The sequence below is a fragment of the Anoplolepis gracilipes genome, chromosome 17 (assembly GCF_047496725.1).
Source record: "Anoplolepis gracilipes chromosome 17, ASM4749672v1, whole genome shotgun sequence".
NCBI classification, from domain to species: domain Eukaryota; kingdom Metazoa; phylum Arthropoda; class Insecta; order Hymenoptera; family Formicidae; genus Anoplolepis; species Anoplolepis gracilipes.
This window is the reverse complement of record NC_132986.1, coordinates 2,568,014-2,591,570: the sequence shown is the minus strand read 5'-3', so window position 1 is coordinate 2,591,570 and position 23,557 is coordinate 2,568,014. Positions and strand designations below refer to the sequence as shown.

At 37.9% G+C, this 23,557-nt stretch overlaps 1 protein-coding gene across 3 annotated transcripts in view; it reads left to right on the top strand.

Annotated features, from left to right (window-relative positions):
* LOC140675195 (uncharacterized) overlaps positions 1 to 23,557 on the top strand; it is a 120,676-nt gene that overhangs the window by 20,070 nt on the left and 77,049 nt on the right. The window contains exons 1-3 of one of the 3 annotated variants that reach the window (XR_012048342.1): positions 10,797 to 11,051; positions 12,053 to 13,408; positions 20,279 to 20,381. Coding sequence is in view for 1 of the 3 variants with exons in the window: in XM_072909389.1 (XP_072765490.1) it covers positions 12,076 to 13,408; positions 20,279 to 20,304 (1,359 nt within the window). In the remaining 2 variants the exon portion in view is untranslated. Of the gene's footprint in view, positions 1 to 10,796; positions 11,052 to 12,052; positions 13,409 to 19,488; positions 19,634 to 20,278; positions 20,459 to 23,557 lie in introns of those variants that run through there. The other 2 variants (XM_072909389.1, XR_012048343.1) reach the window with 2 other exon arrangements.

Genomic DNA, 23,557 nt, shown 5'->3' with positions numbered 1-23,557 from the left:
AACTGATATTTTGCATTATGAAAAGTAAAAATTTGAATGAAGTTTTAAAGGCACGTAGAGAGGAAAAAAAAATTTTTTTCGTTTAATTTTAAACCCCATATGACAAATGAATAATAATAAATTTTGTAATAAAATTTTAATCTAATTAAAAAAAAATTATAAATGTTAAAATATATTATGAAGAAATATAAATATATCAAATCAAATTTCTAAGAAAGTTTACTACGAATTGTGATCAGCGTATTTATATATAAAGAAGAGCAAGAAATTAAAAATTGATAATTTAGATTTAGATAGAAAATTGATAGGAATAAATTGTGATTTTTTAAATTTTCGATACATTGAGGAATAAAAAATAGAGCTAGATGTATCAAAGTTAGGTGAAATTCGAGAAATGTCATCACAGACGACTTTAAATGCAACTGTATGAGATCGACTGACTAAAAACCTGATATTTTCTATAACTGTCATGCAACGCGGAGACTCGCGCCGGCCGATAAAAGCACGGAGATGAGTTTGTGCGGCAAGTGCACAAAGTACGGTGCACGCATCAAATACCCCGGAGAGAGGGGGGGGGGGAGAGAAACGGTAGCGACCCCCGTGGAGAACGTACGGGCAGTGAGCAGGTTGACTAGCTTTGTCCATGGTCGATGATGACGATGGGGTCGGTCTCGGCACAGATGTGCCGCTAATCTCATTGAAAACTCATGAGGACTCTCGGGCAGAGGGAGGCGACCGTAGTGGTACTAGGGGGTGAAAGCCTGCCCCCACAAGTCTCAGCGAGGCCTTCCTCGCTTCATGGGGGCCCAAGGACCGTGCTAACCACCATATGTCCTACGTATATGCATACTCATGTACGCCCGTGATGCATGTTTACGAGAATATGCTGCGGAGTTCTTGGACAGGCACACACAGCTAGAGACACGCACCCCTTCTTTTCCCCCGCTTTTATATAGTAAACGCGATCCACGATCGAGATACACATTTCGATTCTACAGGTAAAACATGATCGGTTATCCCTTTTACCTCGAACATTGCCGGAAAACCGTTTCAGGATTAGTAAATCTGCACACAAGTGATTTATCAGATAGAGATTAGAATGATCCAATAGAGATTTTATCCATGTTTATTTTAAGGGTTGAGATAATCTAGTTTTCCTGTTATAAAAGGCATTCATGCGAGCATTTTATTGCATGTTAATATTTTCGCAAGTATCTGTCAATTTTTACATTCGCTAATTGTAAACAGTTAATAACTTTTGCAGGTATCTTTCTGTTGCAAACAAAATGTAGTACTTTAAAAGAATTTATAAACCGTTTCATTAAACGAACAGAATCGTTATGGGGTGATATTATAAATGTGTTTGATGGCTCCTGTTACTGGAAAATCCTTGATTATCTCATTTCCAGCACGACGCATATACATATTTAAGGTCGCGTCCACCGTTAAGATCACCGTAGCATAACTCCGCAGCCGGTTCTCTCTCCTACCTCATGCATATTCCTTCTCGTTTAACAAACACTCGCCGTAGACCTAGACGAAGAGACAGAGAGAGAAAGAGAGAAAGAGACTCGGCATCGCCGAGACGGAACGGAACAGAGAGAAAGAGACAGCTCCGGTACGCACTTTCAGGCATACGGGGTTGCTTTACGAGCGGACAACTAAGGTATGCTCTGGATTTCAACCCTACCCGAGCCCTTTCTTCCTCCCCTTCCACCTTGCCAACGTACCTTTCGTAACGCGGTCGCCGCAACGAACCGGAGATTTTATACCCTGGCATCTCCTGGAAAGCCCGATGCATCCACCGTGACCGAGCACTCGTCGCACTCGCTGCTTCCAGGATGCTGCACGTAAACCTTCGGGAACTAAGCAGCTACCAACTGGTGGCCGTCTTTGTCCTCGTAGACGATAAACCATTAAGTGAAATTCTCGGAATATACATTTTTTAATGAAATGTAATCAAAGATTAATAATTAAATTTTTAGCGAAATCTTTAATTCGAAATCTCGGAGCAAACATCGAGAAAAATGACGGGGAATTAGAAAATTATTATATATTTTAGAGAATTTATTTATTTATTATTTTAATTATTTATTATTGTATTAAATTTTTTATTAATCTGAATTTCACTAAAAATTCTTTAACGAAAAATGCGTCCAATCTTCTTCTAGATCAGTTTTAATCTTACGTCTTTATATTTTTAATCTTATCTTTTGCTTTCGAGATTATGCTTCGATATTTACGTGCAAAAAAACTAACAAACCTGTTATGTCGGTACGAAAAAATCGATGCAAGATACATCAGGTTGACAAGGGTGACTCTCGAAGATCAAACGTGATCAGTTCTGACAGGGCTGTTAGGGGCGATGGACAATCGGTGGATCAAGAGATAGCGAAACCCGATATCTCGTACATATGCTCGGGCGTAAATGCATTCGCGAAATATGTTCTACGAATTTACGATCTGCGGACGCGGTAGCTTTCATCACTTTCACTCATGTGCGGATGCAACAACAAAAATCTGTTTAAAAAAATATAACTGTATTATATATTTTTTTTAATTTTGAAGAAAATAGAAAATCCATATAACTGTAACAATTATATACCAATATATTTTGCAAAAAAATATGATGTAATTATTAATTATTCTTTAGACTTAACTCTTCAATTATTTTTACATTGCAAACACCGAAATTTTCATATAAAATAAACATAAAATTTGTATATACCGTTGCAGTAATTTAATATTAATATAGTTTTTTAAATTCGATTTTGTGAATTATTACATATCATCTAATATAGAAATATCGAAAAAATTATACATATCAAAAAAGAAGTTTTATCACACGCAAAAGTTATTAGTTGTTTTTATCAAAAATGTATACAATATTGTTCTGACAATGAACTTTGAAAGTAGGCCGTGTACGTAGATGAAATCCGACGCCAATCGAAATGTCAGGAGGGTGCGAGTGTTCGATTTGTTCTCGCTCGCGGAATATGCATGACATGACCTGACCGTCGCAGGAAAACCGAGTGACGTATGCGATGTTCTTCACGCATCACGTCGAGATACATACATATGTATGTATGGGCGAGCATATGTGTCGGTAGCCGATCATGCATGCGTTCCGTCGCGAGCAATCTCTGAAAATTCTCTATTGCATTCTCTCTGCGTTCGCTCCAACACGGGATTTATTCGCCGCTGCTGATCGAATTATAGTTTCGCGTTGTATTGATATTTCGTAATTATATAACGTGTTTTGGATATAACAAGAAAAAGTTCACCATCGTGAAAGATGTATAGGAAGTCTCAAGTGGAATGTCAAGTTTCGATTACAACGTTAGAATTCCAATAACATCCTCTTGGTTATAACTAAAGTTTCGTCCATCAACTAATATATAGCACTACGATATTTTTGATTTTTATTAATGTCATGTTTCTGTCGTAAGATTCCGTCTTGTACTTCCTTGAAAAGGACTTGCAATCTGAGTTGGAAACTTTGTTTCTTCGCAAAGTTAAATCATGCAGGATATCCAGTTTCTTCTATCTTATTTCTCAACTTCTCGACGAGTATTTTGCGATTTCCGACGTAAAGTACATGTTTGCGATTCTTTCTATTCAAGAATCACAAATGTGCATCTTGCATTTAATTTCAGAAAAAAAAATTACATTTTAAACATCAATATATACGTATATAATTTTATCAAATATTTGTAGAATTTATCAAATTAGTAGGAAATTAGTTAGAATAGAAAGAAATATTTTTTCGTATGACTACATTTTTATTTAAGAAGTAATAAAATATCATTTTTAAATTATTCAATCAACTTTGCGATGCAAATAATAATTGGAGATTTTTTTGAACAATCGTTGCTAGGATGTACAATACTATATGAAATTTAAAAAGCTCAGAATGTGAAAATACGCGAATAAAAATCACAACATTGTAACTCACGATTCTTCTTGAATACGGGAGAGCACAGGTGTTTATTTGGTTTCGACGCATCGAGCATGTCGAGGACCGGTCGAGAAACGAGAGATTTGGACAAATTACTCGCGAGACTTAATCTATGTTGGGTACCTCTAGGGAATGCCGGAAGAGAATCAAGGTCGCATCTGTGAGATCCGGAGCAACGCCAAGCTCGCCCTGAGTCTTTTCGCGCTAAGATTGATGACGCTGCGCGTTCTCTTCTCTTTCTCCGTTCGTTTTTCTCTCTCTTTTTCTCTCTTATGACGGGGTGACGCGATATAGAGAGACTCGTCGGCGGTGAAGGAAAGATGCGATTTCTCGGTGCAAATGAGACATCTCCGCCCGTGAGAGCAGCCGGAGAGCTCGCAGTTGATCCTAGGAGCAAGCGGAATGCCGTGACAAATGTTCCGCGACATTGGTTCAGGAAGTCTCATGATGTATCTCAGTCCATCCGTTTCGCGTGGCATAAATAAGTGCCTTAAACCACTTTAAAGTTGATGGGATTTTTTTAGTTTATTCTCTTTGAATCTTCAAATGATCTTTTTGTGACATTTGATATGCACATGAATATGAAGCTGAGAAAATTTGATACAGTTTAGATGAGAATGAGAGACGGAGAGAGAGAGAGAGAGAGAGAGAATTGACTTATTGATCGTGTAATACAGTTATCTTATCATTTTTTTGCCTAGCTTTTTTGCTATTTTCTGCAAAAACATTAACTCGAAGAAAAGAATTTTTATTCATATTATTTAAAAACTACCAATATTTTTTTACACATATATTTTTATCTCGAGATTTCGATATAAATAAATGAACATGTTTATTTAATGAAAATGGTAAATAAATGCAATTTTGGAAAAATATAAAAATATAGGTATTGTTATACCGTCTTGCGCGTCGTAGAGACGCAAACGTAGTGAAAAGATAACCGCGCGATTCGCCCGTCGTTCTAGCTGAAACGCGTCCTCCTCGAGAGGAAAGAAGCCACGAGAGAGTGAATCCCTCGGTGGGTCTCCCGGCGTCGTCCATCATTCGTTGGAACGGCGAAACGCTCGGTAGGTTCGGGTTTTCAGCGCGGTGGAGAGATCTGCATAGCGCAAGCCGGCATCTCGGGACGAGCGAGCTAAGTGCGGGATTATGCAAAGCAGCGGCCATACAGTATAAAAATACGGAGCGACTCCGCGCCATCTTTTCCGGACCATTCTAATAACTCCCTTCTCTCCGCCTTTCTCTACCGCCAACCTTTCTCCAACCACCCTATCTATAGTCGACTTCTCGGCCGCCGCCGAAGGGAAGAATCAACCGACCGACCGACCGACCGACCGACCGACCTGGGGTAGCAGGCTAAAAGATTTTGGCAAATATAAAATCGTAAAACTGTCAACGGGAGATTGCCACGTGCCCTCTTTGCGAACTTTGACCCACATTACGCGGAGAGGGACATTGTATCTTGACGTTAAGTACTAATGAGGAAAAAGGAAATTTCTTGTAGCTATCGATAAACAATTTTACAGAGTATTTACTCTTATTCATTGTAATTAACAATCGTAGTTTTAATTACGAGTTTTAATTGCAAATAGAAAGTGACTAAAGTATACCGATTTTTAATTATTGTTACGATTACTAAAAAGATATGAGTGAATAAAGTAATAAAATTATATATTAACAAAATATAATTATTATTAGTTGTGAATGATGAAAATATCAATTTTACTAAATTGTTAATTGTGCAATAAAAATATCAATTTATTGTGAAATTAAATAACGAATGCGCGTTAAACATTTCGTCGATACAGACGCTTTAGCTCATCTTTTTCTCTCTTTTCTCTACCGTCATCAATACGAATTAAACTGGCGTTAACAGAACGCACTTAAGAGCACATGGCGCTCTGGTCCACCGAGTCATCCTTATGATAAACGAGCCGCTTAGTATCTAGCCGTTAATTTCTTCGTTCCATTATATGCTCTCGGTTTTAGCAGCAATAGAAGACGTAGTATTCTGACAACAGATGTAAGCAGAATATATACATTCCAACAACATCGAGACATTTTACCGAAATTAATCAAATTTCAGATAAATTATTCACAAATATGTAAAGTTATTTATGACGGACGAAATAGCTAAAATTCCTTACGCGATACAACTATTCGTGAAGAAAAACGCTTGAAGAAATCGTCGCGTTCTCCGCGTAAAGTCAGGATCGCGCGACTTGGTCGCTTAAAATTCGGGAACTTCTCGTCTAGGCGGCTCACGTTTACGGCGCGCGGTCGAGGCGCGAGATAGCGGCGTCCGATAACGCCCGGCTGGAAGTCGCATTAATTTTCCTCGGTCGACTCCCTCGCGCGACGCTGCTCAACCCCCGCCGGGGCTGGCTGCTTCGCGAAACGGGCACGCAAGGGACGTTTCTCCCGCGACGGCGGCATTTAGGTAAGGTATTCACGTAACACATAAGCAACCGCCACGCGCAACCCACCGTGTGCACAGAGATAAGAGCCGAAGGTGGCATCTTAGGCGCTGCTTCGAATAGAATAGAATTAAATTCCCCGGAGCAACCGCAAAGAGAGAGAGAGAGAGGGAGAGAGAGAGAGAACGCGCGCGACTCGATATCGTTAGGACGATATCAACAAGAGCGGGACAAACTTCTCTCGTAGAACAGATAGACGGATAGATAGGGGGAGATGCGTGGGGGAAGAATGGCGTTGAGAATTCTGATGCGGTAGGTAAGACATTGCCAAAGGACATCGTCGACAACGCGAATGCAGTTTACTTAAAGGACAGAATTAATCAACTTAATCGTTGGATAAAACACATGTAAAGGTTTAATAAATTATTAGAATAAAAAGGAAATGTTTTTGCTACATGAATTATTGATAATGTCTTCAATTTGTTTTAATGCAGATCTTGTTTCGCAATAATTTCGGTATAGCAAAATTATCAGAGTGTTTAAATAGCACAGCCAGTTCATTTGGTATGCATGGTCCCGGCTATAAGTCAAGGAATCGTCTAAACGTTCGTAAAATCTGAATCTCTCGCACTCATCTCGACAATGTCTCTCCTCTCACCATGAGTATGTACACCACGCCCAGTTATTTCAACAATCCTCTGAACTTATCGCACATTCAATTTGTCAGGCCGAGACCACCCTGTTTCAAGAATTCTTGAAGAAGCACTAACCTTTTCTCATCTCTCACTGTATTTTTTTTTTTTTTTTTTTTTTTATTTTCCCGTATATTTCGCTTTATATGTACAAATCTGCAAAAGGGTCAAATAAATTACAATTTTAAATTAGAGACGAAATTTTATATGTAAAATCTATTTAATAAAACTTGATATTTGATATTTCATTACTGTTGATAAGTATTTGAGTTTCAAAATTTTATGTCTTTAGATGTTTAAATGTTGGCAGAATTTTGAAATATTTTGGATTCTACTGACTTTTAGAATTTCTAGTTTATAAATTTTTTATTTTTTTTTATTCTTGTGTCTCTTGAAATTTTTGTAAAAGAGAAAATCGAGAGATTATTACGATATTTTTACTAATATTTAATTACAGAATATTGATAGAATAGTTATCGAGTATTGGTATAAATTTTTATTTCTACACGTTTCTTGCTTTTGAACAACATGGATGGTAAATTTTAATGGAAAACCGAGCGTGCGGCCAAAGCGGCCGGAAGGGAATCGCGATGATTCTGTGAAATATGGCTCAGAAGCGAGCAGGTTTTCGGCGGGACTGCGTTAATGGGTGATTGATAAACGACCTTTTCTCATCAACTGCATCGACTGCATATTTATCACCGTGCAGCCCCGACAGAAACGCGCGTTACACTTGCAGCCGCGTCAGCGATGCGAGAAGTGGATGACATTACTCCCTTTGCGAAGCGCAAAGCATCACATAAAACACCACGAAAAAACAAGTTCAAATAACGTACGAGGAGTAGATTTTCGCTACTTTAAAAATAAGAAAAGATTCGTACAAAATTAATAAATAAATAATTCACGCAAATGAAATATTTCCAGAATTTTTACAATGATTTTTTTTCAGATAAAAAACATATATTCGAATATATGAAAAGAGAAATCTAAAAAGTAGAAATTTATGTAAATTACTCTGTATAAATTAGTAATTGAATTTGAACAATTTGAAAAGTTTTACATGTATATTTAAAACATTATATTAAACATATATTTTTTTTATTCTATTTTTATTTTCAAAAATAAAATAAAATTTCTAAATAAACAAATTTTCTTATAATTGTTGCACGTGAATCCGCGATCACGTGGAAATATTCGCTCGATGACATATTAACTTCTCTCGTGCGGGAGTCAATCGAGCCGAAGTATACGCATTATGTAAGGTGTCCGATTCGTGGACCTAACGTAACAGATACTGCCTGTGTTAAGGTGCTGCCCTATGCGGCACCCAACGTCGACGTTAAACGGCCCTTCGACGAACCCACGTTCGGTGTTAACAGCTCACGCGTGTCTGCCACGTGTCGAGCGCCGTCGGCTCGCCCGCTCGTGCGTTTAACTTGGTCGAATTAGGCGGTGCGAAATTTGCCCTCTTTCTGGCCGATTTGCAGGATAACATCGGCAGACGGTAGACGATTCTCACGCGTATTTTTCTACTTGAGAGATTTAGATTGTAAACTAAGTGAGACGAATTTTCAGTTTACGCGTTACAGTTTCGTGAGAGTAAGGGTAGCATAACAGGAAAAGAAAATGTTATAAATGAAAATGCGATATATATCATCATTTAAATGAATCACTTTTTTACTAGTTATTAGAATTTAGTAGATACATTAATTTTTAGTCTTTTTAAGCAAAAGCAATTTACAATTAATTGAAATTTAGAGTATATTTTGTTAATCTCTTATATTGTTTTATAAGAAAGAAAAGAAGGACGAAGAAGTAAAGTTTTTTTTTCTCAAAAAGTGCTGTTTTACGCGAAGCGAGGCAGAAGGGTGTAAAATGGAATTAGAGATCGGTATATATCTCTCTCTCTTCGAGTTCACGGGAAACGACGGTGTATATGATCGCCAATAAATATAGTTCATAATCCAGGAATGGCTGTGCCAAGATACAGAGACGTTTCATAGCCGCCCCGTCGTGCGACGCGTGTCACATGTAACGTCGTCGTAACGATTCCCTCGCGACTTTACGACTCCGAATTAGGATTAGACCGTCGTCTGTATCACGCGTCGCGCTATCTGCTGCGCATGAGGCGGATAGATCGTTTAATTTATTCCGCGCGTGAATCGCCAAAGAATCATCGCCTAGGGAGCCTCTCGCGTGTTCGAGTTTATCGTATTAGTCCGAGATTGTCTTGCAATTGGATCTTTTAATTTTCAATGCAAAGTTAATTTCTTAATCATTTATTTTCATGCACTAAGAACGTAACTGTCATTTTTCTTATTTTGATCTTCAGTATCGGTGATTAAAAAAACAAGGGAAGAATCTCCCAGTGTTCTTCAGGTTGTCCTGTATAAGAAATATATAAAAAACGGTGACGTTCTTCCGTAAATACTAGTTCACAAGTCTCGGCGCCGGATACAGGATAGCGCCAATCGAAAAGTCATTACAACTTTTTGCCGACTCAATCAAGAAGTTAATGTCCTTTAACCTCGCGGCATTCCCCGTAGAATTTGCCGAGATCACGGGAATCGCGTAAGAAATCGACGGCTCTCACATGCCCAGTAAAATAGATCACCGGCGTATGATTGATCGCCTATTGGCTCCGTAGCGGATTTTTGTTCACTTTTATCCGCTTGTATCGGGAGTTATTTTTCCGACATGGAACTACGATGCCACCCGTCTTGACTTATTTCGAGGTTTACGTGCGGTATCTCATGAAAACGATTAAATGAAACGATTTATGTTGATATAAATAGTTTGTTTTGATAATTGTGCGAAATGAGTAAAATAATAAACACAAAAAAGATAGTCAAAACTAATTTAAAAAAAAATTGTCAACGAAATCGAAAACGTACTACTTGTAATTAATTGTAAAGTTAATTATAAAAGAAAGAAAATAATTGATAACATACATGCTGAGAATAGAAATAATACAATATATAAATTTGCATAAACTACTTGTATATATAAATATACATAATTACTTGTCAATCAATTTGCTTGACAATAAATAATAAGTTCTCGCCAAACAATTTTCCAAGTTTCTCTCAAACGGATTCGCTTCATCGTCATCGTATCTTCATCGGCAGACCCGGGTCGTCTGCCGAACGTCCAATATAGCCATGACTCGGTCATAAAAAAGGAGTGGAGATCGGGACGCGGGCGTTAAAAATATTCAAGATCGTTTGTCAGACTGAATTACAGCCTCCGGTCGTACCAATTCCCCTCCTTCCTCCTGCCATCCCCTTCGCCACCCTGGCGAAGCGGAATTCTGCGGAACGCGTTGCGCAACGCGGAGAGGGTAAGGCAGAGTCGGGCGGAGGGAGAGGGGGTGGCAAGAGCCGTCGACGACGACGACGACGACGACGACGACGACGACGACGACGACGACGACGACGACGACGACGACGACGACGACGACGACGACGACGACAACAATCCCGGGCACATGTGTCGAACCTGAAATATGTAGGCGTGGTCTGGATGCTGTTAGCAGACGCATCCCGACGAGCGAATATGTTCACCCCTTTGCTACGCTCCACCCCCGTATAACGTTGCGAACGTCGCCATTGGCCGGTGCCACCCTCGTTGCGCCTCCACCTGCCACGATCGCGCTACCCTCTGCAACGGCTACCCCTAAATACGGGAGATGCGCGAACGGCACCCTCATTTTAACGCGAACAGCCGATACGGCTCCGAGTGTTCGCCACTTTAGTGCATCCCGGACTGTACACCGGATCGGTGGGTCCATTAAAGGGTTGATTTCGCCTCTTGTTTATTATGAGCTCGCGTGCTCGCTAGGATCAGTTTCGGCGAAACTGCCTTGTGAGAAAAAGTGCCACCTAATGTCTTAGAGAAGATTGAAGAAGCACTCTCAGGCATGGAAAACGTGATCCAGCTAGTGTAACCACGTGTGTTTGGAAGAACACTTGCCATCGTAATCCGGTAAGTAATTTTTATTCTATCGTATACTTATATAATTGTATATAATAGTATATACACACAAACATTTAAAATAAATTATCAACTTTTAAAAAATAATGATTTTTTAAAAATAATTTTCAAATAAATTTTAGGAATTTTTAGATATTTTAAATTAAATAATTGGATTATTTGATTTTTATATATTTGAGGTGATATTACTTGCAATTGTCATTATGGGATAGTCGATTAATTGAGTTAAAGTTCTTCTATGCTTGAAACTCAACTTGTGACATTGATTTTCAGTAGAAATTAATTATTAAAAATTAATGAATAATGGAAATAAGTCGTATCATATAGTATAGTTAAGAAAATTAAAATAATTCTATATTTAAATCTGATTTTACGCTATATTAAAATCTCACTCTATCGTATTTTGTATGAATATTCTAATACCTTATTTTACAATCACAATAAATTACTAAAACGAAAATTTTTCTATAAAAATTTTATATAAATAGCAAGTCACATATAAATCGTATATCAATTTTGAACATGCGTATTAATATTTTTCTAAAATAAAGTTTGATTGCGACATGTGTTTCAATCAACATAATTAAGCTGTAAATGTATTATTAAATAAAAAAGTAAATATTAAATTTAAATTGCTATTCTTTGTAAAGTTCATATTTTTAATCCAGTTACTTCGATATTTTATTTTAAATCGAATATATTTATTAAATTTATTTTATGATAAACATAAGAAAAACATCTTTTTAAATTTTTTCGCATTACATATAAAAATCTTATTTCTATTATTTTACATTTTATTTAAATAAAGAAATGTTTACCTTGTGCTTTACTTTTTTCTCGATTATTCTGATGACTCCAATCTTGCTTTATTCCGATTTATGCTCCTCGAATGTAGGACAGCTGGGCCAAGTGTATCGAATCTTGGACGATCAATCACTTCGCGTCGATACGACATTTACACTCATTGTCCACCCTCCGTCATTGTTTCGCAGGTCGATCATCCGGAGCGAGCAGGATGACAATGGAAGATCGCACGGGTGGCATCGACCGCGCCGCCCCCGCGACCTCGACGCCGGCCACGACGACATTGGCGTGCCCCACGTCCATCAGTGATGTTACACCCGACGCCTCGTACCCCATTCAGCGTGCTAGCAAGCGCTCCTTCGACGTTGCTTTCCTAGTAGCGCCTGACGAGAATCTGGTGCGTCGTCAAAGTGAAAAGTTGCGATTAATATCCAGCCGAAAGGAGCGTCCGCGAGATGACATCTCTGTTGATAACGTTCTGGATGCTGACAGGCTGCCGCAGAATCTTACTATCAAGCACTACGACAACGATTCCGGCGGTTCGGAGAGAAGGAGACTGTTGCAATGCACGGAGAACTCACTCAGTCCACCCTACGTGTCGCCGAGAACCTTGACGCCGACTTTGCCGGGACTTTCTCCAGATACCGACGGAAGGAGATACGTATCAACCGGTCGGCTTCAAAAGACTCCAAGTCCGCCCACCTTCGTCGGTCATCAGTCTATACTGACCACCTGTCCGGAATCGGCGGATCCTTCGGTCTTGTCCTGCGCGAAGATCTACGAGACCAGTATCTCCTGCGTGACCGATCGCCACAGCGAATCGCGCAGTGCCTTTACAAAGGTCAACTTGGCAGGACAACGAAACGGCTTCAACGATGACGGCCAGGCGTCACCCAGATCGTCGATATCACCAGACGACCGCGCGAGCTATCAGAATAGCGTCAGTCCGCCGGTGGTGTCGTTGACTGGCGCGACAAGTTACAAATACGCACCGTTTCCCACCAAGATGGCGTATCCATTTCTGACAATGGGAGCGGAGACCGGTCAGTCGGGATTATTGGAGAACCTGAAGATCCCGCAGATTGCTCAGCCGCCCAAGGTGCCCAGTCCGAAGGTGCCTGCTTTTCGACCGGATCTTCCGCCAGTCTATCCTAATCTTCCCTACAATCCCATCTCCGTTTTCCCGCCGATGGCAGACGCACTCGCCAGACCGCGATTTTTGGCCACGGCCGCCGGGGTGGCCGGCCTTTTGCCATCATCGTTCGCCGCTCTGACCTTGCCGGCGCAGAACGTCTGCGCCAAATGCAATCTATCGTTCCGGATGACCTCCGACTTGGTCTATCACATGCGCTCTCATCACAAGAGCGAGAACGTGGGCGAGGCGGCGAGGAGGAGAAGGGAAGACAAGCTTAGGTGTCCCGTATGTGACGAGAGCTTTCGCGAAAGGCATCATCTCACCAGACACATGACCGCTCATCAAGATAAGGAGAGCGACGGTATCGTCGATCAGGTCGAGGTTAAGAGGAGACCCACTTCCGTTCACAGTAAGTGACGACGAAAATTGCCGACCGAGGACGAAATTCTAACGGCTGGCTATTCCTTTGAGAACTGAATCGATGGAAGCAGTAGGCTCTGACGTTTTTAAATAATATAAAACGATAAAATTGTTATTTATCGTTATATCAATTGACAAAAGAAATTGAAATATTGCTTCTTGCGGAAAAAATAATACATTTGAGAGTTACACGTATCGAAAGTATGCAAATCTAATTATCTTATCATCTTCTCAGTAGTTGCAATAAATAAACTTTTGCACATCTCTTCTATCGTGAATATATGTGCTTTGTGCAGATTTTACTGAGTTATCTTTTATCTATGTATTATTTTAATAAGATTATTAAAAAAATAATTCGAGAAAATTGCATCGACAAATCATTTAAATAATAAGTAATAAGGAATTGAAAAAAAAAGAATTTTTCCCGGAAACTGAATTTTAGTAAAGTATAAATATACATGATAAAAAATCTCATTTTTTAATTTAATTTTAAGTGAACTTTGTTTCGGTATTTATACTTCGAAGAATTAATCACAGATATATTTTTAATACAGAAAATTACAAAACAGTTTATGACAAAAATTGTAATTAAATAAAAATGAATTTAGAAGTGGATAAAGAACTCGTAGATAAAAGACGGCTCAATGAATCTGCGACATCATGTACAGATGTACTATTATGACACTTACATTGTATACGCATCTACGATAAAAAAATTTAATGTCTATATTAATATTTGCGAATACGTCGATTGATGTACTCTAGTTTAACTCACGCACTGCAATCAACAAGACATTCCCTGTCTAGTCAATATTAGGTAGGAACAATTTGTAAATAAATTTCACTCTTTAAAATAAGTAAAATAAGATTTATTCATATACTTCGAGAGAAAAAGAGTGAAATGTAGATAAACTAACAATACATATTTTAATTCTTGTTAAAATATTATTAGATATTATTATAGGTAATTATTCTTTCTGCGCTAAACGAATAATAATTAAATTTATCAGTTTAAAACTAAAAAATTCATAATTTTCAAAAAATGGAATGTTTATTAATATATTTATTTTGTGTGTGTGTGTGTGTGTGTGTGTGTGTGTGTGTGTGTGTGTGTGTGTGTGTGTGTGTGTGTGTGTGTGTGTGTGTGTGTGTGTGTGTGTGTGTGTGTGTGTGTGTGTGTGTGTGTGTGTGTGTGTGTGTGTGTGTGTGTGTGTGTGTGTGTGTGTGTGTGTGTGTGTGTGTGTGTGTGTGTGTGTGTGTGTGTGTGTGTGTGTGTGCGCGTGCGCGTGCGCGTGTGCGTGTGCGTGTGCGTGTGCGTGTGCGTGTGCGTGTGCGTGTGCGTGTGCGTGTGCGTGTGCGTGTGCGTGTGCGTGCGCGTGCGCGTGCGCGTGCGCGTGCGCGTGCGCGTGCGCGTGCGTGTGCGTGTGCGTGTGCGTGTGTGTGTGTGTGTGTGTGTGTGTGTGTGTGTGTGTGTGTGCGCGTACAGACACAATTATTATATTTACATGAGAAACAACACAGTTTTACATTCCTTGAAAATTATATTTTTTGAATTCTTTGAAAAAAGAAGGTAGGAGTATCAAATAGAATAGAAACTTCTTTTAAAAGTTTAAATAATCTTGATTTTTTTCTCAGAAAAATATAAAAATTTAAAATATGTACGATGTTACATGTGGTTTACATAATTCGCGTTTGTCATATATATTTCAAATATTTTAACAACAGACATTTAGATCTTGTTTTTTATAGATTTGTTACGATTGTTTTTATGTAAGATAAAAATGCAATGGAAATATCTGATAATTCTATCTCTTTTTTCACAGATCCTTTCATAGAACAATTAAAGTTATTCGGGAATATTCAGTTATTTTCAAAATGAACGATTTAATATAAAAAAAACCACACACAACCGCTTTGGATACAGAAACCAACCGTAGCAATAAAATATTCCAAAATCACGCATATTTGGGGAAAAGCAGCGTGCTAAAATTCAGTCAGAAACAAAATATAATCGCAGTTGTATTTCGATACAGTCGCAAATTACATACGGTCCATTCGAACGGCTCCATTTCCACGATGTAGAAAGTAAAATATTTACCGTGCATTTATACACAATGGCAGGCAGGTGAAACGGGCGGTGGATTGTGGGTGTGATGATGGTTAACAGGGAAGGAGGAGAAAAGGTGGCCGGGGGTGGCCAGGGGTGCGGAAGGGTTGCGTGTTGCGGAGGGGAAGGGGGTTGGTGCAAGCGTGTAACGCGCATTTCGGCCGTGTGTACGGAGGTGAGGGCGGCGTGGCAATAAATAGATCGTAAGCCGTAACCCGCGTCACACACAAACCGTCGGAGCGCGCATAATGGTAGGAAACAATGAATGCCGTAATCGGAAACAGTGCCGGTTTGTTATCTGCCATTTACACTCCATTTAACTTCAAACGGCGAATCGGCCGGCGCGCATTCGCGTTTTAAATACAGCCCGGCCTCCAACCACCGTCGAGAGCCGCCCTCATCGCCATCCCTCTCCTCCTGCACTCTTGTTTCACCCCCGCCGACGGTGTGCGGCTTAACATAGGGTTAAGCCGTTGCCGAGTGGCTTAATATTGTCCGAAAATTACGTGAATTATCGCACCGTGTTTCCCGCCGACCTGGCCAAAGAAACTTTATTTGTACGGAAGTAATTCATAAGTACTTGCAAAAAGTTTGTAAAATTATAAATAATATTATTGTATTATCCCTGATCGAATCAATCTAATTATAATTCATATTGCGATTTAATATAATAGGATTTTAAATAGAATTATAAAAATTGAGAGGAAAGAGATGTAATCATTAAGATAACACATGCAGTATTCTGTACAGCAATAATCACAGAGTAGTGTGTAAATATTCGTAGTAAAACTTTTAATACCAAGAAGATTACATTTTTAAATGAGGGACTTATAAGTAAATGTCGATGTATCGATATTGATTAAAGAAGGGAGAAAATTGTATGGATGTTTAATGAAGAATTCGATATTATCTCCAATAATATTGTCTCGTACCAATAGTAATATTGAGATATTAAGATATCGCGACATTATGCAAAGTTGTTCTAAGATTAAGTGTAATATATAAATCTGTATAATGAACATTATCGATCTCTTTTTTTATAGAGATATCGATGTTTTGTTTTTTTTTTTATAAGAATTGTTTTATCAAGATATCACGTTGCACTTTGTTGTAAATATCACATTGTACATAAGCACTGTATGTAATTCAGGTGGTTGTTAATTAATAAAAGAATATCCGTGACACACATTATAAACCACATATCGTATTTTATGTCCTTTTAATCTATATAATATTAAGTTTAATTTATAAATTTATATTTATAAAACATTAATTTTATATTATTATAGATTAGATATTTCTAATATTACTTTTATTGTAAATATCTATTAAAAATATTTTTGCATAAGAAAAAAGAATGTATGCCTATAAAACTACTTTTATCTTTTGTAAAAGATTTAATTTTTTATTTAAGATGATTTAATTTAAAAGTTAATTGATTTTGTTGGGCACAGTAGTGGCTCACAATGACTTTTTAGATACAGAATCGATTTGCTCTTTGCTTTATAGACATCGTCCGTCCTTCTCTTGTCTCCTCGGTGCTAAATCACCGAAAGCCGATTACTGGGCAATAGATTAATTTCTGACTACTCAGAGACCTTCTTCTGACATCCGAATCGATTGTCATTTCGCCCAACGTTCAATTAAAATAGCGCACAATTATCTCTTTCAAATTTATTTATAAGAAATAAAAGAAAAATATCTTTTTTTTTTATAAAAATAGTTTGCTATTTATATTTATATGTCAATCATTAAATTTTTTAATTATATTTAGGAAGAACATACACATTTACATGTTTTAAAAACAAATTAATAAAAATAGTCGTATTAATTTATGTTTATTTTATTGACATTCGAATTAATATTTTGATATAAAATTTATAAATAATATATGTATAAAATATTTATTACATATATATTAAAATATATATAAATATATATAAATATGTAAAATATAAATACATATAAAATATATATATTTTATATACAAAAGTATGTATATACATATGTTATAATATTTAAATTTTTTAATATAATACTGTGACGTATAATAGTTGATTGTCAAATTTTATGTTGAGATAAATTTACATCTTAACTTGTTGAATTGTACACGCACACATTATTTTTTCACAGAAATAAAAAAACTACTTCAAAGACTCTTTGAGAGAGACAACTGTCTCTCTCTGTCTTCCGAGAGAAAGTCACCGCGAAATCCCTTAAACGGGTAACGTTAAGCTCGTCGAAACCGCGACCAATACGACAAACAATCTCTTACCGCCCTCGTTTCGGCTTAAGCTCGCCCCGTCACCACCCCCAAAGTAAGTGTACTTACCCTCTGCCCGAGGTCCATAAAGATAAATAACGTGGAGCACCCGGACCTCGACGGTAGTTGTATCCCTTACAAAGCGACGAAGGGGTCCCTGAGGACTCTCATCATCTCTTCGCTCTTTTCATCATTTCTCTTATTCTTTTTCTCACACTGTATACCTACTGTGGCAAAATTCGCTTCGCTTTTATTCTTTTTCTTTATATATTTTGTTATTTTTCTCTCAAAATTCTGATTTTTGAGATGAGAGAGAAAGAAGCTCCACTATATATACTTTTTATGTTATTGTAAATATAATTATTAAATAATAAATATATAATTTCTAAATACATATTTAATCTTATGATATTAAATAATTATTTTATGAATTATCGCTTGTTTTATGTTTATTAAGATAAAAGAATCTAAGAAAAAATATTAAAAATTTAAAGTTTTTAAATAAATAAATTAATAAAATAAATAAATTAATTAATATTACATTTAGAATTGAAAAATGAACGATATAAGTCCAAACGATAATGAAACAAAGATGCAAGATCGAGGTTACACATTTTTATTTAAATCGAGCATTCTCTTTGTATCTGATTATCTTTCATTGTATCTTTCTTTCTTGCAATCGGTCTGTTACTCTTCCCACTCTTGTTAGCGATACTTCCCGTGGAGAATCGCGCGCATGCTTGTTCTGTCAGTGAAATAATGACAATGTCATAGCTCGGGGCCGATTCGCCACGGCACCCTTGCCACGTGGGCGACGATTGGATGCGGATATGCTAATATGGCGTCCGTTCCGAGACATTAAGTTCTCGGTTTACCGATTCTCGCCAGACGAGCCGCGTCTTGACGTCCACATCACTTTCCACCATTGTGCCTTCGATCACGCGTTTTCTTTGGGGGGTTCTGTGGGGCCTTTGCAAGGGAACACATGACTCATTGCTCGCGTTCGTTGGATCCTTTTTCAGCTTCAAAAAACTTAGAAAATCATTCTTCTACAAAAAATTTGACCTCTGAAATTTTAAAAATTAATTACACATGAAAGAATGAAAATTATTTGAAATTTATTATATTATTAATTGCATCGACTGCGTCAATGACTCTTGTAATTAATATGCGAACGCAAAGATTAATCGAGTCTCGCATCGTTTTATGTTAAGTATATACTTGTCTATTCTTGTTGTCGGTCACCCCGATTCCCACTTCGTCACGCTCTTCCGGTACGATTATGTAACTTGACTGCGAACACGCAGCTTACATCGGTCTCACGATACAGTGTTTCGTTGTCAACCAGGCGTCGCTAAACGATTTCGTCCGCGCAAGCCAGCGCTTTTCTAGGGCATATGCTGCAATTCGCTCATAGACTTTCACACGTATGTTTAGCACGCTAATAATGTTCATAAGATCTTTATATTACGCCTAATCCAAAATATTATTCTTCTTAATACTTTTTTTCAAATTGAAGAATGAAAAGGAGATTTTTTTTTCTTGTCAACAATATCTTCATATATTTTTATATAGACAAAATGACTTGTATCTAGGAAAACAATTAATTAATTAATTATGCTTTTCATTGATATCGATATAATGGATATCTTTACTCTCTTCTTGAGACACTTGATTACAAAAGATTATTATTTTGTAGCTCACGTTTGCGCTATGGATTTCCGATGTCCCAGGGGTTTCCGGGAGACATGGCTTGATTGCCCTGGAAGCGCAACGGGCGATCGAAGCTCGCGGTGGCAACCTTGAAACGTTGAAGCGGCGAGCCGTCTCGGCTTATTTACGACGTACGTATGATGAAAAACGGAAGTGCACAGCTCCGGCGCGATCGTGCGGCCGCTCGTAGCGGATCGTCCGGCGGAGGGATGAAAGGGCCCCGTGCTCTCTCCTCTGCCGGAGCACCTTGATTTACTGTCGACGATATTTTCTCGTTGGCGCTAGTTGGCGCCTACCGCACCACCGCGCCCGACAATGGCGGGCCCGCTTGACATTTTGTTTCGAATTATTGCCCCCGCGCTCGCGCGCGGCCGGTCCTTTCTATTTCGTCGGTCGTCCTCCACCGCTCCTCCACCGAGCGCGCGACAATGCTCTATTTTATTCTGCTCTATTTTTATTCTGTTTCGCCTGTTTGCTCTGTTTTTTTTTTTTTTTTTTTTTTCGTCGCGTTATTTTTCGGCAGCCGCTCGCTCTTTGTTGCGCCGTCGCGCGACGTCGACGTGTATCCGCCCGAATTTCGCGGCTCTCGTGGCACAGATTTATCATCGCGAGAAGTGGCTGCGCGAACAGACTTAGCGTCGGTAAGGATATAAGTGAGCAAATAAGGTGCCTTTTTAAATATGCATCTCTATGTGTATTCTGCGATATGAAAAGATAAATTTAATAATCACAAGCTGTATTTTAATAAGTAAAAATTTATCATTTTTGTGTTACAGGTGCTGTACGTGTCTTCAGTGATTGAGACTTCTCGGCTGGAAAAGTGCAAGACTGAAACATTGCTGTAAAAACGCCTATTTTTAATTTTTCGATTTCCTTTTGGTGAGTCACATAATGTGATATTGTTTCTTCTCTCATTTCAATTAGGACATCTAAAAGATCAATCGGTAGCGATTGTGTTTTTTCTATTGTCTTATGTTTATTGTCAATGCTTCCATTTTTTTATGATTAATTGTATAATTTGAAATAATTATTATTTTTAAATTTAAATCATGATTTTTGAAAAATAGTAATTTATTTCCATCTGAAAAATTATATACAAGAGATATCTAAAAGGTTTCTGAATAACGTATAGATATTAACATTATGTTTAAAATACATTATAAAGATTATGTGTACAAAATAAACTTATAGTCAATGAGAGAAAGCTCAAAAGATGTAGAAGGCTCCCGTTTAACTTTCTTATATTTTTTTTTTTTTACAACGAAGCGATCGTATATATTCGCTTTTAATCAGCAGCTGGCGTGGCGCGAATTCTTAATCTGCAAAGATCCATTTTCGCGAGCAACGACGGAAAGTTAATAAAGGGAGCTGAGGTTTCTCTCCTTGTTTCTCTAACCACCGAATCATTTGACAATGGAAAAAAAGAATTTCGACCCTGCTTAAATATGTCTGACCGCAAAGCAATAAAATATCTTTATCTTACTCGTGCCATTACCCCCTTGATTCGGAGAGTTCCAATTTACATTCCTATCGGGAGAGGGGGGGCTTTGGCAAGATAAGTCCATTTAAATAAATTAGTAATGCTATCTCCCGCGTCGCGGAGGTATAGGTAAGAAGGGAGGGGTGGATTAAATAATATTTTATCAATTTTCGCTGCGATTCGTTACGCGGTGCGATGCGACGCAATTCTCCATTCAAAATGTCGTTTTGACTGTGTGTTTCCGCACGTTACGCATCGATGAATCATCTTGTCTAAAAATTATTTAGGGTGACCGCTAGCGTTATTATCGCGATTAGAGATGAGAAAGAAAAAAATAGCGACGTTATGAAGATTTTGATCACTCCGATGCAACCCACATATCAGAAAAATAATTTTTTTAACTTTGAAACTTTAATTCTCTATTTGTCATGTGAATGACACATATATATATATATATATATATATATATATATATATATACAATAAATGATAATATATATAAATTTAATAAATGCAAATTGCGATAACACTTAGAGTTTATCGCATTCATATAGTACGATGGCGCAAAAGTTCCGTATTTTTAGCGGTATTTAAAAAAATGCATTATGCGTGCGGGAGAAAGAGAGAGAAAAAGAGAGAAGAACTGCAAGAAGGAAAAGTGGAGAGAATGCGAGGAAGGCGAGACACACGTTTAATTTTTCAAAACGGACCGCACGGCGAGCCTTTTCGCGGGCCATGACACCCGTGTCTCTGCACGCAATTCTCTTACCCTCATTTCGCGTGTGTTGGTAGGACAATATAATGGGGCATAACAACGGCGTTAACACGCAGTGGCCGACCCCGGACACGACCCGCGACCCACCCCGGATGAAATACACCTCTGATAATTACTAGAAATTAATGCGGTAGCCTTACACACGCGAGTTTAACCGGCGGTCGAGTTTACGCGACCTCGTATTTACCTGCGTTAGGGGCGGTAATCGCCAACACAATTCTAACACCAGATTAGCGAGGTTTGCTCGTAACGCGTATTAATTACGACTGCTCACCAAACAGAAAGATGGAGTACGCCGGAGAAATGGAGAAAGACAGAAAGAAAGAATCGTGCAATACAAATTTACTGGTTCTCCTTTTTGTCGCGTATTTCGCTGCTTGAATATTTGTTTAGTGAAATATGGTATTTTAAATAAAATTAATTACGTTAATAAAATTAATTAAAATTGAAAATTTCAATCGGTTAAGATACTATGTAAATAAAATGTAATGATTTTCAACAATAAGATTAATACATATATATATATATATATGTAAAATTGTTAAGAATTATTAATTACCATTAGAAATTCAATTTATAGCTTTATTTATCCAAAAGTTATGTATTTAAGCTTACTTAATTATTAATAATTATTTGCATATTAAACAAGATTACTTTAAAGATTAGTTTTCTTGACAATTGAAAGCTGTAGCAAAAAGATCGACTTATCCATCTATATTTTCGTTATTTATTGTTGCATTTCTTTTTTAGAATCAAAGATTAATAAGAGAATTGTGATTAGAAGAGCAAAAAAGAATGACGTGGAAAATATCGTAAAATCAGAAAATTAAAATCAACGCCGACAACGAAGCGGATGGACTATTCGAATCTGGCGGGGGTGTTTCGATCAGAGTGGAGACATAGAGAGGGGGACGGGCGGGGACAGGATGTATTAAAGCTGCGGCCGGGGCCATAGCAGAGCAGATAGTTTAATGTGAATTTATTGCGATCGAGATATCGCGCCGGCCACAGAAAGCAGAGTCGCGTGCTACGCGCGCGCCGTCAGACCGATAGCCGACCGCGGTAAATGTTGGCGATGGTTGGTCCATTGTTGAGCGGCTTCAAACTGGCCCCAAATCGCTCGAGATGAGACCGGGCGAACGACGGTGAGACGTGAGATGCCGAGGGGAAATCGGGGGGGTTCGTTTTTAAAACGGGGAGACGATATCGCGGTATCGAGGAGTGCGGCACGTGCAGTGTCTCTCTCTCTCTCTCTCTCTCTCTCTCTTCGAGGGTCGCGAGCGATTTGTCTTCGGCAGCTTTTTCTGCCGCGACAAATTTGCGTCCTATGTACGTGTGCTATTGATAAAAAAAATACAAACAGCACAAAAGCTCGAAAATTCATAGAATGTCTTTGAAGGATTAGAGCCTAGGCTGGGAGAGCTGGATTCTTTCAAGTCAATGAATACCTATCAATGATTTTTTAAAAAAGCAATAAATAATTCAGAGAAAACAAAAATATTTCGCTGGCGTAAGAATATATATCATTGAGACAAAAGAAAATATATAATTTATATTCAACTTCAAAATTTATGTTTAAATTCTTAATATTATATATACATATATGTTCACTAATAACTAATTAATTTGAACTTTCTTTTATTATTACAATTAGTGTTGCGTTTTAGAAGCAAATAATTATTTGGCGAATAACTTTGTTTCTATAATCTCCAAATTATAATAAATGAAAGAATGGAATGATATTTTACTTGTTCACCTCGCGACCAAATAAAGTACTTTCATTTGGTTTTTCAAGGAACA